This window comes from Neolamprologus multifasciatus, chromosome 4 (genome assembly GCF_963576455.1).
Source record: "Neolamprologus multifasciatus chromosome 4, fNeoMul1.2, whole genome shotgun sequence".
NCBI lineage: Eukaryota > Metazoa > Chordata > Actinopteri > Cichliformes > Cichlidae > Neolamprologus > Neolamprologus multifasciatus.
Window position 1 is genome coordinate 15,235,890 of NC_140442.1, and position 24,605 is coordinate 15,260,494.

General features: G+C 38.0%; 2 protein-coding genes across 8 annotated transcripts in view; one reads left to right on the forward strand and one right to left on the reverse strand.

The window, feature by feature from the left end:
• The window catches only part of ccp110 (centriolar coiled-coil protein 110), an 80,514-nt gene that overhangs the window by 46,163 nt on the left and 9,746 nt on the right, over positions 1-24,605 (reverse strand). The window lies entirely within an intron of this gene.
• LOC146520092 (nuclear GTPase SLIP-GC-like) lies at positions 2,203-24,470 on the forward strand. 6 transcript variants are annotated; one of them, XM_085158029.1, is made up of 22 exons: positions 2,203-2,652; positions 3,569-3,599; positions 7,703-8,250; positions 8,874-8,969; positions 12,089-12,113; positions 12,270-12,362; positions 13,411-13,498; positions 13,777-13,990; positions 14,087-14,302; positions 15,272-15,472; positions 15,550-15,722; positions 16,354-16,408; positions 16,493-16,580; positions 16,670-16,791; positions 17,509-17,685; positions 17,776-17,930; positions 18,049-18,166; positions 18,297-18,405; positions 20,373-20,503; positions 20,685-20,766; positions 20,854-20,923; positions 21,421-24,469. In XM_085158029.1, the coding sequence occupies exons 3-22, from the start codon at positions 7,750-7,752 to the stop codon at positions 21,428-21,430; spliced, it is 2,724 nt and encodes a 907-aa protein (XP_085014155.1). In that variant the 5' UTR covers positions 2,203-2,652; positions 3,569-3,599; positions 7,703-7,749; the 3' UTR covers positions 21,431-24,469. The 6 variants fall into 6 exon arrangements, 5 of the variants coding, with proteins under 5 accessions (XP_085014155.1, XP_085014156.1, XP_085014157.1 ...); XM_085158030.1 differs by having other exon boundaries at positions 3,572-3,599; XM_085158031.1 differs by lacking the exon at positions 3,569-3,599.

Genomic DNA, 24,605 nt, shown 5'->3' on the forward strand with positions numbered 1-24,605 from the left:
CCCTTGGGGGCATTTCCCATTTTGACCTCGGGACTTCCAGGTTATACTCGGCACAGATGTTCCTGTACACTATGCCGGCCACTTGGTTATGGCGTTCCATGTATGCCTTGCCTGCTAGCATCTTGCACCCTGCTGTTATGTGCTGGATTGTCTCTGGGGCATCTTTACACAGCCTGCACCTGGGGTCTTGCCTGGTGTGATAGACCCCAGCCTCTATGGATCTTGTACTCAGAGCTTGTTCTTGTGCTGCCATGATTAGTGCCTCTGTGCTATCTTTCAGTCCAGCTTTGTCCAGCCACTGGTAGGATTTCTGGATATCAGCCACCTCCTCTATCTGCCGGTGGTACATACCGTGCAGGGGCCTGTCCTTCCATGATGGTTCCTCGTCTCCCTCCTCTTTCTTGGGTTTATGCTGCCTGAGGTATTCACTGAGCACGCTGTCAGTTGGGGCCATCTTCGTGATGTATTCTTGGATGTTCGTTGTCTCATCCTGGACTGTGGTGCTGACACTCACCAGTCCCCGACCCCCTTCCTTCCGCTAAGTGGAAGGAAGGGGGTCGTATGGGTGTGTATATATATATACATACACACATGTATATATATACACACACACATACATAGTGGTAGTATTTTTACAAAGTACTAACTTGCAAATACATCTGAATAGTGGGCGGACGTCCATCCCCCTAAAGCAACTGGGGTGCACCTGCCTTGACATAATAGTTCCACCTGAGGTGTTGCTCCATTTTTCTGTCCTTCTGTACAGTCCATGTGACAAAATAATATACTGCATAAATTGGTCATGTTTCCAAAGTCATTGTGAATATTCATAGTCACAGAAAATCACAAATAAACAAATTAAATAAATTACATTAAATGATTAACACAAAACTGGCCATGTATTTTGGGTGTGCCACATTTATCATTATTCACCAAGAGAAATCTGTTTGGAGCTTTATTTGTTATTGTAGATATTGCAGTATTTAGTGGAGAAGGCGTGCTGGACAACATGAGGGAGACTATTGAATTCCATGTGCACTCAAAGAAGGACATGTTTGAAGAGGCAAAAAATACCATGTTGGCAGAGTTGCCTGATTTGATGGTTTGTCATGTTTTATAAAGAAATATTAACATTATTTTGTTACACATGTGCTTTTTAGCCACAATTTCACTTAAACCCATTTTACTCTGTGTTAGTGGAATAGGTCTATACGAAACTGTACGTTACTATTAATATTTCAGTGTTCAGTATGAGAAGCTTCTAAATACACATCTGAAGAAGTCATGTTTGATTCAAAAGCAATATTTTGATCTATGATAAATGATTACAGTTTTGAATTAGGTACACATCCTGAAGTCGCCGGAGAAAACCATGATGGAATCCACTGAACATTCAAGGCTGAGGAGTGCTTACTCCCAGGTAAACAGAATAGTTTGCTGTGATTACAGTAGTTCCAGTTGTTTAATTATGCTTCCTTACTTTTCTCTTTCTCTTTATCATCATGCTTTGTTCCTATCATTGCTTTGTATTTTTTAGATTTTACATGCGTTACTGGGGTTATAAAAGCAAATACATGTAACAAATTGTAAGGAAGAATTTATGATGGATAAACAGGAAGAAAAAGTGCTGACTGTTAGTAACCAACTAGTGGAAAGAGAGTGGGATTAAAAAAAAACTTATGCTATGCTTTTGTTTTTATTTTATTTTTTAATAATCATTATTTTTTGGTTTTCCTTTTCTTTTGGAAAACCAAAAATAAACCGACAATATGACACAATACAAATACCAGGAATTTCGCGCAGTTTCTTTCATATGGACTTCGCTATCTTCTTTTTATTTCCATGCTCTCTCTCTCTCTCTCTCTCTCTCTCTCTCTCGCTTCCTTTTTTATGAAACACCGGATCCGTTAGTGCTCCAGCGCGCTCAGCCTGCTGCACTGGACCGAACCAAATCAAGAAATAAGGGGGGGGAGCAATGTTAAACGCTGACTCGATTTCATTATTTGCTGCCAGAACAAAACGAAATTGTCTCCTGTAACGCCCCCAACACGTACCTTATGAAACAAAAATCCCTTTATTCTAATAGGTTAATAATATTTTTTAAAAGTAATTGACGGTTTACTGTTTTCTAGCGCTCATGTTATCACTTTTCTCATCCTTATGACGCCTCTGTTTGTTAGTACATAATGAAGCTTAGAAAAGGGGTCATAATTGTGCGATTTTATCACTATTTTTGCTATATACATATATAAGACAGTGTTCTTATTTCTTGTCTTTTGTTTGTAATCTGTAATAATCTGTAAACTTTAATCCATTCGATTTGTTTGACACCAAACAAAACCGCTTTCTACATGCATCAACACCTCTTCTGCGTCTCCCCCACCCCCTTTTTTGTTTTCTCAGTTCTGCTTTTCCCTGCACACCCACTTTACTCTGTCTATATTTAGCGTTGTATTGTATGTAGAGATCCACGTTCACTTCCCTTTTGCCAAACAGTCAACTACACCTTTTGCAAAACCGTGTTTTGTTTTTGGACTTTTACTTTTTGCTAGATTTTTCTTTTCACCCTGTTCCAGTGTGTGCCTCCCTGCATTTTTTTTATTTACTTCTCTTATTGTCAACTGTTTTTTTCTGCATTACTTTAAACCAAAGGTAAGTAGTTTAAACTTTTAATCTGAATTGAATAAAAGTTTATCTGAATATAGAATCAGAGTCAATGCATTTAAGGAGCAGTTGATTACAAAGGCCTAATTTTCAAGCAGTACTTTTAAAATTAAATATTACAGTTTATCTTTTAGTTTTAGTTTCTTGCATATGGATAATTATGTGCGAAAAAAATTGGGCCTAAGTAAGTGGCTGGAGAGATTTGAAGGTGAAGTATTGAAATGCGTCCCTGATGGGTACAGAAATTGATACTGATGTGATCTGTTAACTGTGAAACATAAAATCTTTTACTAAAAGTGCTGCAACATTGTTCTGCAGTCCAATGCAAACATTTTGTACATTCTCCAGAGCCGTGGGATGCGCCAGGAAGTTGGGGGTGGGGAGGTTTAGGGTGTAAGAGATAAAGTGTACATTGCATTCCTCTTGTCACGTTCTAATACGCTCTATAAAGTCTCTGAACTAGCAAAAAAAAGAAAAAAAAAAAAAGGATTGAACCAAAAGTGTCATATTACCTGAACTGTTTATATTTGTTTTTTAAACTGTAAATATTTTTCTATCAAACTCAGCTTAAGTCTGAGAAAAAGTACTCTCCTCTCCTTCCGTTCTTAAAGTGCAATAGTCTTTAAGTATTTTGTCAGAAATATTTTTATTCTGTTTCCAGTGACATCATGTTCAGTTGAGGTACTGTTGCTGCCCATCTTAAATTGGGCTTGAGACGACTTGCCTCATTCACCCATTTACGCCCATTCATACAACCACTTTTTCTGTGCTCTTTACTTTAGACTTTCTGAATGCAGGATATTTTATTAAAGCTATTTAGCAGGAGCAAAGCAAAGAATGACTTAAATAATAATAATTAATGTGTCCTGTTTGTGTCCCACTGCTTACTTCACATCTCCCTCAGCAGCCTTTTCCAGCATTACTTTCAACAAAAGGTGAGCAGTTTGAATTTTTAATATCAGTGTCTCTGATTTTATATGCATTAAAGTTGGTCACAAATGTCTAATCTGTAAAGCAGCACTGTCTGGTTAAATATTTCAATTTATCCTAACAAACTTGAAGCATTTTATTATAGTTTTTTTAGTAGACCGACATAGCGGTTTTAAGCCTCAGTTTTGTACTGTATAATTGTCATGGTCCTGAGTCTGCCGACTCAGTGTTTTGTGTTTCTTTGTGCTTTTGTTATTCTGAGTATGTATTCTGTTATTATTTGCCATTTGTTAGGGTTCTGTTCTGTGCCTGCCCTGGTCCCACTTCTGTGTTCTGTCTGTCTATGGTGTCACACTGTCTGCGTGTGAATCTGTCTAAGTTCAGTGTCTCGTCTAGTTCTCTGTGTCTGTGAGTTTCCTGTCTTATTCTGAAGGTCCCCGTCTCATGTGAGTGTGTTCAGTTTACGTTTCCCCTGTCCCGTCGGCTCTGATTTCTCCCAGGTGTGTTGCCCTCCTGTCTCTCATCTCCTAATTACCTGGTGTGTATTTATACTGCGTGTCTGCCTGTGCTCCTCGTCGCGTCGTCTGTGTTTCTCTTTGAATCTTCTGTGTACTCAGCATTATTCCATGTTTACATGGAATAATGACACATGACACTTTTTGCCTCCAGCAGGCTTCCTGACCTTGCTTTATGTGTGACTTTCCATAGCAGTTATTTTTCTGTTATCTGGACAAGGCTATTTTATTACATATTTTATGTGTTTAATCTTCACAGAGTTAAATATAAGCATCTTTTGACTATGCCTATCTATCTAAACAGCTCTGGAAGAAGGATAGTCATGCATCAACACCACTTCTTTGTCTCCCCCACCCCCTTTGTTGTTTTCTCAGTTCTGCTTTTCCCTGCACACCCACTTTACTCTGTCTAGGTTTAGCGTTGTGTTATATGTAGAGATCCACTTTCACTTGCCTTTTGCCAAACAGTCAACTACACCTTTTTGCAAAACCGAGTCTCAGTTTTGTTTTTGGTCTTTTGCTTTTAGCTAGATTTTTCTTTTCACCCTGTTCCAGTGTGTGCCTCCCTGCTTTTTATTTTTTTTTACTTCTCTTATTGTCAGAAGAAGAAGGAAGAAGGATAGTCAGATCCTGTTGTGCTGTTTTGTCAACAATCTGTGTTTCTGATGAAATAGTACATGAGAATAATCTGAATAAGTTGAAACAGCACCTCTGTTTGTCATTAAACTCATTGTTGCTGTTGTAAGTGATGTAACTTTTTCTTCTTTGTTATTTTTATTTAATTTATTATTATTCATTTTTGCAAAGTTTTTTTGTTTTTCTTTCTTTTTCTACTTGACCCCTTTAACTCATTTGAACTTTGACATACAGACAACAATGAACCAAGACAGTTTCTACATTTGACAAACATCCAGCCACTCTCGTCAGCCCTTCCTGCTTTTCTCATTCCCTGATCGGCAGATCAGGTTTTACTTGGTTTCTGACCATAGCTGGACTGGCCATTGGGCATACTGGGCATTTGCCCAGTAGGCGGTGATTTTTCATTTTTTGATGGGCAGATGGTTTTTTGTTTGTTTGTTTTGTTTTTTTCTGTAACGGTATAAACAATGAAAGTTCATGGATTGGCCAAAGTGTCATGATAAACTCTGGACCAATTACAGCCGAGGAGGTTGGATGCAACCTCCCCCTTGCTTGGGCATTGGCTCCGAAAGCAGTCTTATTGCAGACAAATATAAGAAAATGGTACTGAGGTGAAAAGGAACACGATTTGTCCCGTACTTCAGCTAGAATTTAAAAAAAAGACAGAAAGCTGGAGTTATTCTGCGTCTTTATGCTGCACAGCTGCCTCTTCTTCTCTCCTTCTCTCCCTCCCTCTCCTGTTTGGCACTTCAGTCATAAAACTGATTAATGATCAGCTTATTGTCTTTTCTGTCCCGTCTCTCTCGCTTGCCCACTTTGCGCCAGAAAGAGGAAACCAGCGGATGTCGAGCTAAACAATAGCAGCACGTTTAAGCTTCATAAGCTGTTGTTAGAATTGATTTAATATTACTTTGTAGTATCAGCTGATGTTTGCTGGAGCCACAGCTGTAAAAGCTGCTGGTCATGATGTTGGTTTGGTTAACTGGTGAGAGGGAATGAAGATGAAACCAGGAAATATCCTTACTGAATCATCAGAGCTGAACAGGTGATGGAGAAACAGGTTTACCTTTTAGGTGACATGAATGAGTTGAAGGGAAGTTATGAACTGTTTCTGAGAGACAAATAACACCAGTATCCTTTGTAGCTGACAGCTGGTAACTGTGCAGGGGCGGGTCTAGCAAAGTTTTGCCAGGGGGCCAGGTAGGGCATTAACAGGGAAATTCTCATTTAAAATGTCTGGTTTTTAATAAATAATTATCTGAATCTTACAAACAAATTTTTCATCTGATGTAAAATGTATAAAAATCTATTATTGTATCTAGTAAATATTAAGTCTAATATATACTCTAAGCTATGGTAGTTTTTCCTTTCTGAAGGTATCATCTGTGCAGTCTACAATTATGTTGAAGAAATTATTATTTAATTATTGTAGTGTGTTATTAATTGATTTCTGTGCATTTGTTTTTACATGTGCATTAAATTAAAGACGATTATGTCAATTAAGCATCACGAAGCGGAGGGTGGGGGGTGGTTCCCTATTTTTGTTTTTTTGGGGGGGTAGGATTTGTCAACCCTATCCGGTTGTTAAGTTATGACGTGACGAATCCTACTTCCAGGCCTAAAGTCTGCGTTCAATATGGCTTTTGTGTTGTTAACATGTTTAATGTTTTGTATTTTCTTCTATTTAATCTCAAAAAGCTCCTAAAACAGTCAGTGATCACTGTTGACCTCCCTCGGCTTTTATTACCGCTAATCATTTCAAGCTCAGTTTTTAAAACCTTAGGATGTAACTACAGCCCAGCCCATGCAGCAGTATATGAATGACTAACCTCGTATTGTGGATGGATTGTCTCAGTTGTTCTCCTGGCTGAAGTTTGGTCCTTTTACAGCATCCTGCCATGCGATTACATTTGTTCCTGATAACCGAGAACACTCACGTTAACTTTTATCGAGTGGAAAATAAAGTTAGCTTGTTTATATTATGCTAACATAGCTGTGTCGCTAGCGGTCACGTAGAACACCATTATATACCAGCTAGCCAAACTTCAGTAACCCTACAAACATCACTCCTGTTTAGTTTTCTGTCTTCATTTATGTTGGAAGTGATAGCAGAGCTGTACGTTTTAATTTGTTTCCAAAACCCCGCAGTCAGGACATGCTATATTGTATTTAGATAGAAGCTAGCAAGCTAACTTCCTGCTAACTTCTAACTCCGTTAAATGTCATAAATTCCGTTTTCATGGATGCCTGGATGTTAAACTCAATTGTTACACCTGGTAGAGCAGAACGCTGATCATTTTATTAAAGATGAAAGACTTTAGACAGTTTTTCAACTCTCAGTAATGCCATAGTGAACATTTGATATATGGACCTGCAGCGGAGTTTAGGCCCAGACACGGCTAGTGACGTCAGACTTAACGACCGGATTAGTTAGGTTGTTTAATATTTCCGTTAAGTACTGTTTAGAATATCAGTTTATTAGATTGATACATATATACCAACAAGACAGTGTACATCACTGTCACAACAGTGTTTGTTTTCATTCAAAGGCTTTATGGTTTTTCCTATATAACCTGGTGGGCCGGTCTCTAGTCAAAATGCCCGGGTGGATTTTTTGTCCCAGTCCATGCCTGGCTGGACCCAGAGTGAAATTAATTAGTTATTTCTTACCTTTCATCTGAAAAGTGTCACTTACGTTAATACATACAGGTGAGTTTGTTTTAGAACTATTATGGTGCGCTAATTACATTAAATTTCAACATATCATTTTGTGGCAGGTTGTGGTTTAGCATCAGGTGAGGGGTAGAGCGAGTTCAGGTGACAGTGGCAGGGGAGGCTGGGAGAAAGAGCTGATGCCTGCCACGGTGTGAAACGAGTGGCTTCGAGTTGTGAACTAAATAAAAATTATTAGTGAAACGTGACGCAGAACTGTCTCCTTGTGTGTGTCGTAACAGAGATCAGTAACAGAGTGATACAGTGGTGCCCAGCTTGCCGCTACGACATGTCAAACCCACAGAATCTACAGCAAGGTCACGCACTGGCGCAAATGTTGGCCAACTTGCAGCAGCAGCAGGCAGTACTGCAGCAGCAGCAGGCGGTACTGCACCAGCAGCAGGCGGCACTGCACCAGCAGCAGACGCAGATGCTAAACCTTTTGCCTCAGTCTGGGGCCGCTGCGAATCCGCACCTCCCCATGGAACTCTCTCCAGAAGACCACTGTCGCCGCTTCCGTAGTTGCTGCATGGGACCACAAGAAGGGCCTTCGGCTTTTGCCCAGCGGCTCCGGTACGACGCGGAGAGGTGGCTGCATCCTGGCCCGACACAAGGGGAGGCGCGGCTGCTGGAGGCTGTCGTTCTGGCGCAGTTTGTGGAGGGGCTCCCAAGGGAAATAGCGGACTGGGTCAAGTGTCAAGAGCTGCCCAATCTGGAGGCGGCAGTGAGGCTGGCTGAAGGCCACCTGGCGGCGCGGACAGAAAACCCCAGAAGATTGCAGCCAGGGGAGGTGAGCATCTGCCAAAGAGTGATTTTTGATGTTTTGGTTTTTTAAGTCTAATATCTTTACTTATGTTAGTAAATACACTTTAGTCAACAGGGTTTATGAAGGGGTTGTATATAAAATAAAGAAATAATCTGTCTTCCAAGTATCTTTATGACTTTATACGTATTTGTACCCATATTGTCATCAATCCAGTTCTTTTTGATTATAGAACTGTGATGTTATATTTGTTATTTCTGATGCCCTCTTGGCTAGCTCTCTCTTAAAAAAAAAATTGTTATTGTCAATTACTTTTTACCCCGATAACTAAAGGATATATAACAGTTACTTTGCCAAAAAAAAAAGATTGCAGTAGCTACTTTTTGATAGAAATGTTCTCTAAGTTACTTGATATTCGTCATGAGCGATATTTTTGACCGATTTTAAGTCAACGAGTAATTTATAACAGCTTAAATTCCTGCAGTAAATTATTTGGAAAACGCTGGAAACCCCTTTTTGGCAGGTGATCGCCAGTAGTTTGCTCCTACTGGCCCCAAGGAGCAAACTGCGCCTGTGCCAGCGATACTGACCATCGAGGACCACTGGCTATGCTCCAACAACCATTTCCTCTCTGCTTTCATTTTCAATAGGAATGCCAGGAGGACGCCATGGAGGTGCAGCAGGTGTACAGTGTTGCCAGGATGTCTACACCCAACTCTGGTCGAGGAGGGATGTACAGCGTTCTGGTAAGGTGCCAAGGGATTGTACGACATGGAATTGGGGTTGCACACAGACTACTCATTGTTGGAGGAGTTGGTGAAGGTTAGATGTGTGTATTAGTGGTGGGCAGGCACATGCGGGGGGGGGGCTTGAGCACCTGCCCCTTTCCTGATAGGTGCCCCAAGTGCCCTTTTCTTGAGTCTAATTTTTATTTATTTTTTTATTTTTATTACTATTTTTTGTTTATTTTTGTGTGCGTGTGGAATCCTGTCTGTTCCCCTCAACAATAATATTTAACTATTAATCATAGTTTTGCTAAATAAAAGGATGTGGCTTGCATCAGTCACATGACTACCATTAACCAATGATTGATGGTAGAGCGCGCTGGTTACGAACCGGGAACGAACTCACAAAGAGCACGCACATTTTTTGCCGTCTGAGCGGTGCAGAGCTGTAGGAGAGTGATGCAACAAAAGCCAGTAAGTAGGTGTACAGCGTACTCTTTAGTCTACAGCACACAGCAGTATTAGCTTATTTTATACACGTTGGTAAACTGTCTTGTGACAACTGACAAATTGAAACAAATGAGCGTGCTCTGTGTGTAACAGCGGGACAAACATTAACTGTCCTTTTATTAACTGCACAAGTAGTGCTGGTCTTAGCCACCAGCTAACTGGGTAACGCTGTCATGGGTCTGTAGCTCTGTCCACCGTTTTAGGGAACGTGTTTTGTATTAAAGTAAGTTACAGGGCGTTTCCCTTATATTTCACTAAAAACTATCTAATATGCATGTCCACATAATTATGGTTCATTATAATTACGGTATTATGATAAAACACTGTTTTAAAGAAAAGATATTAAATGGAATATATTAGATTTATATTTCAAATATGACAAAATGCTTTTTTACAGCATTTTACAGCAGCAACATTATTGTATCTCTACAGTTTAAGCATTTAATAAGCTTTCTGCCTGCACAGAGTAGATAGTCAAACAAATTGAATCATCATAAATACTTTATTATATATTTATTACTTAATTTTTTTTATTTTAATAACTTTATTATTAGAGTGCTAGAAATAAACAATAAGGATTCTTGATCAGGACCATAATGGCCATAGTAGGATATATGCAGTATTCTGGAGAAGGTATAAAATATCACTGTATGTGCATGTGCACCTGTATGTATGTGTGCATATTTTATGTATATAGATTTTTTTTTTTTTTTCATTTTTACTCATGATATGACATTGTCCAGACATGCCCTGTAAGGAAACAGTGACAAAAGGAGCTTTTTGAGGCTAAACGCAGTGGATCCCTAACTGGCTGGAATAAAAAAAATAGCACAGGTCACAAGAACACATGTACCAGTTGTTGCATTGCAGAGGTATTCCAGTATAAAACAATGATAAACACACCTGCAATGTTTTGGTTCTATAACATTTTTCTCTTATTGTTTTATTATAGAATAGATGGATGAGTTTTTAAGTGTGGATAATTAAATAATAGTTATTGCAATAGTAAATTGTGCCTCAGATGGACAGCAAGTGGAGAGTGATAAATCAGATGAGGAGATGGGAGGAAGAAGAGAGGTAAAGAGTGATTCATAGGCAGAGCCTAGTTTGTTTCTCACAGTTTTGTTGCCTTATGGTTGCTGACATGGCACTTTCACCAATCTTTTTATTATTATCTCATAGCACTTGTTTAATCAGCTACCATCTCTCCAATGGACTTTTTACAGTCTCCAGTCGCAGCTCAACACAGCCCGTTCCTCCTGCACTATCAGGAGCAGGAGCAGCAGAAACTCCTCAACAGCAACATATTAGATTCTTAAAGAATGTGTGTTGTTGTTCAGCCTGGTTCTATGTGCCTGTTTTTAACTTTGAGCATCCGCCCCTTTAAACATCTCTGCATGGCCCTGGTGGTGGGCGGATCAAACCAAAATATAGATTCCAAAGTTTGTATTGATATTGATAAATAGGAGCATAATGAGATTGATATTAGTTTCTGTCTTGATACATGCTCAATCATCCAGGTAAGTAAATCCCAAGTTTTCCCAACTATATAAAGTGCAAATGTTTATAAGGTTGGGGAAACCTGAAACGTTTCTCCCACTGAAAACAGTATGTCCAGATGAACAGAATTAACTTTTTGGGATACTGGTTTCTGTTTCTTTGTTACTCCTAGAATCATCAAAGAGGCAGCCTGGCCATCTATCTAAGTGCTGCTGCTTTTAAGTGTCATAATAACATTTATTGTAATTGAAACAAATATCCCGAATATATCATAACCCCTTTGTGTTAACTGTAAAAGGGATACTGTGCAGTTACTATATTTAAACTACAAGTAGATGTGATACAGACTTCTCATTATATGTTTTCTGTCCTTGGGTTTAATTAATAATCCAAAGAAAACAAAATCCCCCAAACACTTACAGGTCATGAAAATTCATTCTGATTTAGCAGTTTGATCCACCATCCACCATAATTATTAAAAAGCATCAGTATCTGTATCAGAATCATTGATACTGGGCCTTTATTTACTTAGTATAAAAGGAATACCAAATCCAGCAGTATCTCACACCCTGCTACATAGTGATAGCAACAGCTGATTTGGATCAGGTAAGGGTTATTGGAAATCAGATAATGAACCAGCATGCCTTCATTCTTCATAAATATACACTAAGGTGACCTGAGTCAAAGCAAAGGCCCAGTCACACAAGCCTGACCACCCTGCGACTTAAAGTTCTTACAACCTCCACCAACCTGATGCCTGATGTTGGAATACACATTTTACCCTAACAGCTGGTGGTTGCCAGGTATGGGGTGGTCACCAACTGGTCTCTAGGTCTGTGTCACTGGTGCTAAATTAGGCAGAAACATTGACTCATGGGATCATGTTTACTGAGAGGCAAGAATGTAAAAGTTTTCCATTTTTTTAATCACTGTGCAAGTTGAGAATATATGTACATATAAGTGTGTACATTGTAAAAAGTGCATGTGAAGGTTTTTGACAGTTTGTTAAAGAACAAATTGTTTCTGTACAGGAGCAATGATTTCTTCTATAAATTCAATTATGCATACATGTACAATTTATAATAATTTAACTTCAAATGTGAAAGTTGAATATTTATGTGCTTCCACAGGATTTGCCATCCATAAGTGAAAAAGGTGAGAAAAATGTATCTCACTCTCATTTTAATACATCTAATTTGTTTATTTATTTTCACAGTATTATTTTTCCAACATCTAAAATACGCCATAATCAGAAGTTTCAATATTCAGATTTTCTTTTTAAATTTTATTATTTTGTTTAAATCCAAAAAGGAAAAAGAAAGTTAGAACTTTCTCAGAGTGAGTTCGGCGAATGGCAACCATCTCCTAAACGACAAGACAACTGTGCAGCAGAATCACAGTCAGGTACACACACATATATGAAATCCTCACACTTATTCCTGCTTTGTGTCACCATTTTTAACTGAGTAGTCAAAATCAGTCAAATCCACAGTAATCTGTCATCCAAGGTCAAGGAAAAAACAATATTTCAGAATCTATTCTTGTTGGGTTCAGTTAGGATCGTAAGGAGACTGGCAGTGGTAACTCAACTTAAAGAAGGAAAAACCCTCCACTCAGAATGAGACACTGACAACAACTTAAGGAAAAAAGTGATTTGAGTGTATTCAACATTTAAATGCTCCAAAACATAGAACAAACCTTTAAATAACTTAAAACATGTAATCTTCAACAATGTATGTATCACGTCAAGTGTCCATAAATGTGTCAGGCATGCTGTCCATTTCAGTTCAGTGCACTTCGTATTCAGTATTTGGTAAGTGTTCAAGTTATGCGAATTGTCTTTAGTCACTGATTTGCTTTTTGGTGCATCAGGTTTTGTGTTAAGTGGAATCAGATCTGATCCAAAAAGGAAAAAAGTAGCAACATAAAGTGTCCTGAGATCTCATTAAAAAACGTTAATCCTTAAAAAAAATAATTACAAATCGTTGTATCCTACCACTCTCCAAGGAAACAGGTGGCCTTCAGATTGAGAGCGTCCTTTCTAGGCACCTCTAGTGGTATCCAGTCCTTAGATGGCACCGCTCGGTCCTTGCAGAAGATTTCTACCACATTAAAAAAAAAAAAAAAAGACAGCCAGGATATTCTTCAAAGAAAACATCAATTCTGTAGCGTAACACGTTGCAGGACTGAATCTCCACACAGCTTTGCGCATCTAGCTCCGTGCAGGCGGATGCAGTGAAAGAAAGTCGCCACGCACAGCGCTATGGTGCATTCATGGTACATGGGAAAACTCAACACTTAACAAAACAGTAACACTTAAAATTAGAATAAAAATAGAATACAATTGGCAATAAAATAACCATGGGTTACATTTGCACATCGGTGGACCATATTCGCATTACACTGGTTCCAGGTTCCTACTTATTAGGGTTTTTTTCTGTTTCTCTGACAGAAACAGAAATACTGTCTGATGTCAAAGACATAATGAGACGTGTCAGTGAAAGACTACATGGCCGTGACAAGCTCAGCGCTTTCCTAAAGTGAGTAATAAAGATTTTCTATTTTTGTTGGATGTTCTTCCAACCATTTCCCAGGAAGTTGGGACAGTCTGTAACATTTTGCTGGTATTTGGTATAATAAACATACCAAAGATTTAAACTCGGTCAGAGCTCAACATGGAGCTGTGTAGTTTGTTCCAGTAGTAAGGTGAATTTTTTTCAACACATTTTTAAAAACAAATGTTTCTGATTTCACTGCATTTTCAGTTTGATATTTCTGAGAATGGGTCAGTTAATCCGTATTTAAACTCGTTCAACAGGGATAAAATCAAAGATTTGGAGACAGAAAAGAGACACCTGGTTGGTGTCTTTGGTAAAACCGGGGCTGGAAAGAGCTCTTTAATCAATGCCATCATAAATAAGGAGGGCCTGTTGCCTTCTGGAAGCGTCAGTGCATGTACCTCAGTAATGATAAAGGTGGAGGCTACCAGTGGATCAAAGTATGAGGCACACATCGAGTTCATTACAAAACAGGTAGAATAAAATGTGAATATTGTGATTTTTGAAGTAAAGTGTTAGAATGTAGACACAAAAACTGCTTTACTAAAATTAAGATATAATCTTTTTTAGGATTGGGAAAATGAGGTGCAGTCCCTAAAACTGGCTCTTGAAGAAAATGATGATGATGGTGGTAATGATGATTGTCTTGACCCTGATGGAAAGTTATCAGCGCTGTATGGAGAAGAGTGGAAAGAAAAATCAACTCACAGCCTCATGGACAACAAATATTTCAGAGATATTCCAGAGTTTCGAACATCCAAGATAAAAAAATTGGAAAGTGACTCAGTAAGTGCAGTAATACAGACCAAAATAAAATCTGGTTCTTCTTCTAGAACAAAGGAATACTTGCAGTTTAAAGCATATATTAGACCACAGTTTGGGTGATATACATAGCAGTATCTGGCTTATGAACATCACATAGTGAGCAGTCAATAGTTACCCAAGCAGCGTTAAGCTACCCTGATGCTGCACCTTTGCAGCAGGAAGATGTCCACGCTATGTAATGCCTCCCTAATGGAAAGTGCAGAAAGAGACAAAGCACTGGTGAAGCAGATATTGCTGAGCAGATATATGTCAGCAATATGTTAATGTGCCTCATTTCCAGAATGTTTGACATCCATCAAACAAGAAACAAAAAAACAAGTGAAATTGTGGTGGTTAAAATTTTATGGTTTACTATCCTGTTGCTGTCTGATTATCCTGTTACTATGGAGCTTGCAGTTTTCTTTGTGGAGGTGTTGAAGAGTTTCACATTTGTAAAACTCCTGCTCAGAAGGTCGAGCAGGACACCTACTAATCGCAGGGTTGGTGGTTCAATCCCTGGCTCCCTCAAGTCTGCATGCCAAATATCTACAAACCCCCAGTTGATCTTCGATGCATCCATCAGAGAATGAATGTGTGTAAATGTTAGCTAGAAATAACATACCCAGAAAAAAGTGCTTGGGTTAATGAGGCAAGTTTTATAAAGTGCTTTAAATGTTTACATGCAGTAAAAGAAATCACTATATAAGAACCAGGCCACTTACTGTGATCCACAGTAAAATATAAAAAAAAGGTTTCTTTTCTTTCTTTCTATTTTTTAAAATAAAAAATCTAATTACTTTAGATTTATTTTCCTGGTTTTCATTTCAGATTTTTGAGATAGGATGTCTTATTTTAATTTCCCATCTTCTTTTTCATGCAATCATTAAAATCTTTGTTATGAGCACATACATTCAGTTGGCTTGTATTTATCTTGTTTGTTTGTTTTTGCAGGCTGAAGCGTTGTCTGAAGAATTTGTGAGATATACAACAAGTGAGTCAAATGAGACAGAAGAAGTGAAGAGGTGGTACTGGCCACTTGTGAAGTGTGTGACTGTCAAAGTGCCAGACAATGATTTTCTTGATCACGTCACACTCGTGGACCTTCCTGGAAACGGTGACTCTAACAGAAGCAGAGATCAAATGTGGACAGAGGTAATTCACAGAAGTCATGTCACCTTTCTTCAAAGCATTAGTTATTTATAATTTACACATTTTTATTTCCTTTTCAGATTATTGCCAGTTGTTCTACAGTTTGGATTGTGACTGAAATGAATCGAGCAGCATCAGAAAAAGAAGCCTGGGACATCCTGGAAGGTGCCAGCAGCCTGCTGGGAAATGGTGGCGAGTGTCAGCAAATTCATTTTATCTGCACCAAGTCAGATCATGAAAAACCAGATGATCTGTAAGTCAAATATACAAAAAAATCAAATTACAAAGAAAGTTTGGCGCAGATACACATGGTGACCATACACTTCACTTTTTTGTTGCTTTGTTGTCATTATTAAAAGTTATACATTTAAAAAAATCTATGGATATGTGTTTTAATAAGTTTCTAATTAGATAAATACTGTTGTGGAAATTTGATTAACAAAGTCCACAGACACATTCGGCTGTAATGAACATTCTTTATTATCATGCGCATGAGAGAGAGCACACGCAGTGAGGCGCCGTCATGCAGTCTCTGAAACAGAAGTGCAGCTCTCACACCTTTATTTATTCCCAGAAAAAGGGAGGAAGTCCGAAAGTGATCATACAACACATCACGCAGCTCACTCTGAAACCTAACTGAACAATGCGTATCCTGTTTCATGCTCTTGGCGTTATCACCACCTGCAAAAGGAGTTATTTTTTCAACTACTGAGGCTGAAATAAGTTCATCTAGTTTTAGACTGCTCAGGGGAAGTTTTCATTACAATCCCACAACTGAGTATGCACACAAATGCTTGAACCTTAAATAAGAATAATTGAATTTTTCCATTACAATACTAACAATAAATTACTTTTACATCCAATTTTTATTTCCTTTCTAAAAGAAACAAAGTCAAGAATGCAGTGATGAAGGAATTCAAAAAGCAGAATCAGATTAAGGTAAATTTATAATCTGACAGCAAAGTCTAAAGCAATTATCTTCTTAAACGGTCCAAAAGTAAAAACTAACAAAAATGTTCTCAGAATCACTTCAGTGAGGATTGTTTCCAAGTCTTCACAGTGAGCTCCGAAGAGTTCCTCAAAGGGGAGAATGTAAATCCAGATGTCAATGGTAGGTGAAGTCACTACCAGTGATGGTATGTTCTTGTGTAACAGACAATGTATTGCTCAGATTTATATTTCTTTTCCAATTTCTAACAGAAATACTGAAACTTAAGGAAATTTTGAAAAATCTGAATGATGCTCATTCAGAGACATTAAACTATGTGTCTGGAGCTTATGGGATTCTGTCTTTGATTCAAGGGGCCAGAAGTGGAGAAGTGGTAAGAGCAGACAATAAAGCTTATTCATTTTCTTAAAAGTCATAAAAGTACGGAAAATAAAAATGTTCATAAAATGTTCACTAAAGTTTACTAACATATATTGTAAGACATGCTGACCTTCACTGAAAATGTGGGATACTGGACATCATAAGTCTATATGTGGTAATTTATTATTAGTGATTGAAAGGGGAGAGATTATTTGGAAGAACTGAATATTATTTATTGAGATACAGAATTTGATTAAATAGTTATTAACCAATGAGACTCCAGTGAACCAATGAGAGCACAGAAATGATGGGAGTTAGGACAGGACCCCGAGAGTCTAGATTCTTGGGGTAGTGAAAATAGTAGTTTGGATGGGGCTCTGAGTGACCGCAGGAAGGTTGAGGTGAAGTTGGGGAGGGGGCAAGTTGCATGAATGAGAGTCTGAAAGGTAGAATGACAAAAGATCATATAAAAGCACAGAGAACAGAGGATGATTAATTTGCAGAAGGCAAAAAATGATCAGACTAGAGCAATAAGTTCAATAGTGTGGAAAAATGGAAGTGACATAACGAATAGGCAGAGGCAGACAAATGATGACAGACCTATCTGACTGAACTTATGCATGAGATTCCTGTTAAAAGCCTGGGTTTCTCAAGACCGCCTCAAAAATGAGTAAAGAACCATTATGTGATGTTTTACTGCGTTAAATAATGATCTTTCTTTTTTTTTCAGGTTGAACAAAAAAACGATGTGTGTGCAGTCCTTGAGGGAAACTTGAGCATCCAACATAATCGAGTCAAAAAAGCAATTGAAGACATTACAAAAGCTTTTGAACAACACCTACGGGACGGAGTTGAAAAATCCCAAAATTCATGTGAAAGAAAACTGAGGTCCTTCTTACACCCCAGTGTATGTGTTTTAATTACTGGATCAAAATCTCAGGATACTTTGTGACCATGTGTTTAAAAAAAATTAAATAAAAATTCTGTTTTGTTTCAGAAAACAAGTGGCAGATCTTTTCACAAGACGCTAAAGTCTGCAGTTAGAAATGTTGGCATCCAGAAACCAAAAAAAGGGAAGCGAAAAGACCTCAACATGATATTAGCGTCTTGTTTGACTGAAAGCATTGATGAAAAATTCAGAAACACCTTCCCGTGAGAATAATTGAATTCTGAACAGCACCAATATGTACAACAATACATGTATCCAAATTGCAATATATCATAAACTTGCTAATATTGCTATTATAAACCATATCTTTGCCCCATTCAGAAACGACCTAAAATGTGGAAATTTCAATGGGGCCATTGATGCGTTTTCACTCAACACTGATTCACTGATTGAAAAGTACAAAAATGTCAAATTGCAACTGACATTTCTCCAGACAGAGGTAAAAGAACTTCCCTATCCATGAACCTGTTAGCTTAGCTATTATTAAAAAGTAATTTAAACACTGAACTTGTGTTATTTTACCTTGATGTTGTTTTAAATAATGTTAATCTGTATTTCATGTTCCTAAGGAAAAAAAAATGAAGACAAAGCTCAACAAAATCATCCTCACACAAAAGAAATGGATCTACAACAGTCTGACAGAGACAATTAGGAATAACATGAAAGGATGCTACAAAGGTAAGAAAGAGGTGAATTACCTTATTTTTTGCACTATAAGGCACACTTAAAATCCTTTAGTTTCTCAAAAATCAACAGTGGGCCTTATAATCCGATGCGCCCTATGTATGAATTCTGGTTATGCCTACTGACCTCGAATTGATTTTAAGTGGTACACAGCGTTCAAAAATCTGTCAAAAAATGTTTTTGTACGACTTTGGTAAGCTATGAAGCCGCACCGCTTGATGGATTGTCGGAACATTACGGCTACCATAGTCAGAAGCCTCGCGGAATAATCCCAGTCGTAATCCGTTTAACATCCAGACATCCATGAAAACAAAATTTATTAAATTTAACTGAGTTAGAAGTTAGCAGGAAGTTTGCTCACTAGTTTCCACCTAAATACGATATACCACATATAGGTTGTGTCCAAATTCATGGGCTGCATCCTCCTGAAGACCCGGCCTTCGCGGTCTACGTGGGCCGGGTCCTCAGAAGGTCGGGTAGGCCGGAAGTAAACGGCTGGGGAAATTGGACGGTCTAGCCTTCTGATTAGCGTCACCACTATCTCGGTGGAGTTTAATAAACTCAGCCGTCTGCTCCTTGCTATCTAAAATATAACAGGACACTGGCGTAAATTCTCGACCGTCTCATACTTCTGTTTTATTTTATCTAATCTAATAACTTTAATCTCAGCCAAACCGATTTACTCACGAACAAACAAAACACTGAAAAAAGCCCAACAATAATATTTTTAGGTTGTCTAAGTGACTTATATATTACGTTTCAACCGAGTAGCAAAAGTCCGCGGTGATCTGAAAATGATGTGCTGGGAGTTGTGCTGTTCTCGGCAGCATCAGTGACCATCGAGCTCCGAAAACGTCAAAGCACTTTTGCAAATATGCGATATCTTGATAAACCGAGCAGATATTTGATGTTTACACAGCTACTTTCTCGCCTGAAAATATGTTAAAAGTTTATTTTGTGACCCAGAAAGATTAGTAAGAGTAATTTTAAAACTTAGTAGCGGCTGCCATTGTTGGAAACTGGAGTTTGGCTGGGCCGCGCTATGAATTCTGGGATATGGTAGGCCACGAAGGACACACCCAACCCATCCTTCAAATTCGGGGAAAAGGAGGACGCATTTGTCGGCTGCATTCGGAGGAGTCTACGAATTTGGACAGCCTTTTGGCGCGTCACTGTGACGTAATCGGCCTACAAATGCGGCCTCAGGAGGATGCAGCCCATAAATTTGGACACAACCATATATTCTGACTGAGAGATTTTTGAAAAAATCAAAACATACAGCTCTGCTATCACTTCAGACATAAATGAAGAGAGAAAACTAAACAGCAGTGACTTTTGTAGGGTTACTGAATGTTGAGAAGTGTTAGGTGAGGGCTAGTTCTTTTAAGTTCAGCAGCTAACAAGATAGTGTATCGGTCACGATACAGGAAGGAGGACAAGACGCTTCCACTTTGCTGGATTGTCACCGCCGGCCGTTTTATTGCCAACTAGATGCTCAGTGTTGCCAGCAGTCTGTAGTAACAAATAATTGCCATGAGACCGGATATATTACAGCAGCAGCTAAACTAATATAAACTCTAGTACATTTCCACTGAGAGATGATTCCCTGTTATCTACTTCTACAGACAAGCATAGGTGAGAGGCTCCAACATTCTACCACTAAAGGACACGTAGTCTAATGCCTTTATTATCAGGGCCGTGTCCACTTAATACTACACTATACAGTTATATGACATTTTGGTTAATATAAAGCATAGCATTGAGGCGCTTCAGGTAATTTTCATTTTCACATTTCACATACGGAAGTGGAGGAAGCAAGAAGAATGAGTCGAGTAAAGTTTGACTTATCTTACTATTTTGTTTTGCTTAATGTGCCTTATGATCCGATGCGCCTAATGGTTCAAAAAATTCGGTAAGGTATTTGTATTCAACTGTGCATGAAAATGATTGTCTCCTCGTAGAAGCAGCAGCATTTGAAGGACCAGGCACCCTGAAGAGGATGAGGGACACTATTGAGAGACATGTGGAGTCAAAGAAGTACATGTTTGAAGAGGCAAAAAATGCCATGTTGGAGCAGTTGAACGTTTTGAAGGTTTGTTACAATTTAAAATCAACAAATTATATGAATGTGTTTTCTTGATTTTGGTGAGATGTACAAAAATTCCCAAGCAGTCTTGAAACATATCAAACCAATAATTTATATCTTGTCCAGTTATTCTTGGATTCAATAGTTGCCTATTTAAAAAGTAACAAAGGTTTTGATGATAAATTAGGAAACTGTCCTGAGGACACTGGAGGAAACCATGAAGGAATCCATTGAACACTCACTCAAGACTGAGGCCTGCTCACTGCCAGGTAAACAGAATATATAAAGTATTAGGAATCCTCTCAATATAAACACTAACAATAAATATTTAATAAATACAAATACTTTGTTTTTAGATGTTTTGAAACATCTTGAGATGGTGAAGAAACACTGTGATGAACTTAATGGCGATCAAGATGAAAAAAAGTAACCACACTGGGTAAATCTTAAAATGTCACAAATTGTTAAAAAGGCTGTGATCATGAACTATTTTTCTGATTATTTTGAACAATGTTTTTAGTGCTGTTAGCATTAATCATGTTAATATGCGTCATCAAAGTTAACACGATAAACATTTTTAATGCACTCAACCCATCTGTAGTGCAGAATAGAAAAACTTCAGACAAACTGTCTGTAATGCATTGACAGAGACATTCAGAGGATTTTGAGTCTGTTCTCCAGGTGAGTTAATTATTAATCGTGTTAGTCGTGATGACGGCGTTAAAGCGTTTAAGCTGCATTAACGCGCTAATGCCAAGTAACCCCTCACAAGGACTAATCTTCGTTAGCTCGTTAACGGGGATTTGCCAGTTTTGACGTGTTAACATGGATCGGTTCACGTTAACGAGATTAACGGTGACAGCACTGGTTTTTATTTAAATTTAACTGATCCATCCAGCACCCATTTTTCATTTGCTCCACAGAAACAGCTGAGGCCTGATAACCCACAGGACATCCCTAAGGAAACACTGATTAGAGACACGAGGTCTTTACGTATTATCACAGTAATATTTGTTTTGCTCTCTTTTAATGTTGTGTTGATGTGTACTTTTGACTTTTTAATGAATTTTATACAAAAAGCATCTTGAATATTATAGATATCAATTAAAACTGCTAATATTAAGGTGTTAATCACAAGGGTCTAAATCATGTTTTGATTTCTTTATTTTTAAAAATTCGTAGTATGTTTTTAATCACTTATAGCAGAGCGTGAAGACATGTAATGCATTTCCCCATTTAAACCTGAGATTTATGGTTTTAATTGTAAGAGCCTGAGATTACAGTTTCCAAAAGCATTTTGATTTTGTTGCTTGTTTTAAATATCATAATTTAATGTTTTAAGTTGATGTGTATACTGTTGGTTCATTGGGATGGGAACATTTATTTTAATGTAAGTGCTTATCAGTTAAACACTGGGCCTTATCTAGCACTGAAAAGGTACCAATTTGACATCACAGTTCTAATGACAAATATTTGTTTGTTGCAGTTATACAATATGTGTACATGACAAATAGTGAGAAATGGCTCTAAGTAAAGCTGTAGGAAATCATCAGCTACTTCTGTCATCTCCCTGCCATTTTGCTTTTTCTGGGTTTGGAATTATTGGTGAATATATTACAGTTTGAGTTTAGGTTCAGGGTTGTTTCTTTGTTATTTTTTGTTATGTTAAATGTTTAACATTTTAATTACTTCTGTGCATATTGTTAAATTCCTGTTTTGATTTTTGTCTTCAGTAATTCTCTCGTGTTTCTTCCACCCACCATACTTTATTTCTTCATGAAACAGTTCATTTACGTTTAGCATTTACTGTCATGTTTCCTGTAACCTTAGTAATGTCATTACAAAAAATGTCTGTGTTGATTTTTCAAAATGCTCAGGAAAGGTACTAACGTGCTTCCTTTATTACCTCCTTTAACATACAGGATTAGGATACACTGGTCAAACACAAATGTTTACATCTCATTATTTTAAGTGACCATGCAGTTGTTGAAGAAAAAGATTAACAAAACTGAGATTGTTGCATAGAGCATTTAAATGTTAATTAATCCAGCACACTGTGATCAGCTAGTATATCATTTAGCTTTCTTGCTTCCTTATCTGTACTGATTCTAAAAGAATGCATGTATTTGATATTGTATACTGTTCAATAAATCTTACGTGCAAGCAAATATTTATTGTAATCATTAGATAGAAACTGTTTTTTTAACCCAGATCTTTTTACCCTAAAATCACCAAAAAATTGCATTGCGTGACCAACATACAGTGGTGTGAAAAAGTGTTTACCCCTTTCCTGATTTCCTATTTTTGTGTTTGTCACACTTTAGTGTTTCAGAACAGCAAACAAATTTAAAAAACAAACAAAAATAATACTAGTAAAGACAAAATGGAGTTTCTAAATGAAGGTCCCAAAAGGTTGATTCTGTTCATCTGGACGTAGCGTCAGAGGGAGAAACATTACTTATCCAACTGACTGCTTCAGTCTCAGCTGACTGCAGGTTTCTCTAACCTTATAAACAGCACATTGCACAAGGACTGAAACCAGCCCACTGAATAAACAATGGGCTGCGAGGTCAGGTCCTTGATCATTAATATGCAATTTGTCATGACCATTGATTAGTTGCCTTGAGTACTAATCACAGAGTTTGGGAATGTCTACAATCACAGCATTGTAAGATGGCAAAAAATGTACCCTTATGCCCCCTCCTCGATTCAGAGATGATCTTTGCCTTTTCACGTAAATGCCCTCCTCGACTCCCCATTCAAACCAGCGTTCCTTCCTAAATGCCCCGTTTGAGGATTTGAAACATTAAAATGTGACAAACATACAAGAAAAAAAAAGAAAATCAGGTGGGGGAGAAATACGTTTTCACACTATAGTTTTAAACACTACACAAAAATTACTCTATAATCTAAAACTAAGGACATTTTCTGTATATCATTATTTTATTTTTGTCCTTATTATATTTTATTTATGATGTTTTACATAGTCTTAGATTAGCCTCTTGTTTTTGTGACAATTGCTTATTATTTGACATGAAAACATTGCTTTTTTAAGTTGGAGTCTTTTTGTGGTTAAACATGGTGTTTTACTGCATGGATGAACAGTTGAGGGAGCTAAAAATATTTGGAGAAAGCCAGTTAAGAAAAACTAATCATCTCTTGATCCTTAAGATTTATTTGTAAACCTTTCAGACAGGAATGGCCTCTCACTTTAGAGTAAGTAGGCTTTTCACTTCATCACAAGTTCTTCTGTCGTCTATCAGGGAAGCAGCCTTTTTACCACAGGCCTAATTAGTTAATGATAACTATGTCCATCCTCTGACGCTTATCTTCATCAAGGGTTTCAGAAACCTATACTAGCTACCATTGGGCTAGAGGCCAGTCTAAGGCAGATGATGACTACATCATCAACAAAATAAACTCCAAAAACTCCAACAGTTTGCAGCTGACTGTGAAGTGGTGGGAATAAGAAGCAGCAACCCCAAATCTGAGGCCATGGTCCTCAGCCTGAAAAGGGTGGAGTGCCCACTCCAAGTCAGGGATGAGTTCTTGGCCCAAGTGGAGGAATTTAAGTATCTTGTTTGCGAGTGATAGGAGAGGGGAGCGGGAGACTGACAGACAGATTGGTGCTGCGGCTGCAGTGATACAGAAGCTGTACCGATCCATCCTGGTGAAGAGAGAGCTGAGTGTATTGGTGTTAGTCTTTCTCCTCTGCTTCCTTAAAGAAAGAGAAACGGTCTTTTAAAAGATTAAATTCATTTCAGCACTTGAAGTTACAGCATGCTAGACCTCAATGTGAACCGGAGGTCTGCTTCACAAAAATGATGAGCCTGTAAGCAGGTATGACAATTTTATACCACAACAAAAACAAGTGTTATTATGACTTCTTCTTCTGGGAAACAACGTGTCCGGTTCTGCTGTCTCCCGAGTGGATCTTCTCCCCCACTCTATCCACATCTGTGGTTATGTTTATTTTTAGAGATTTTTGAAAAATAAACATAACCACTGTTCATATTTGGCTTTATTACCTTATCATAGGCCAGAATTTAATATCTAAGTAGGATCCTTGTTTGAAACCATATTGAACATATTTACTGGGTCATGAAAC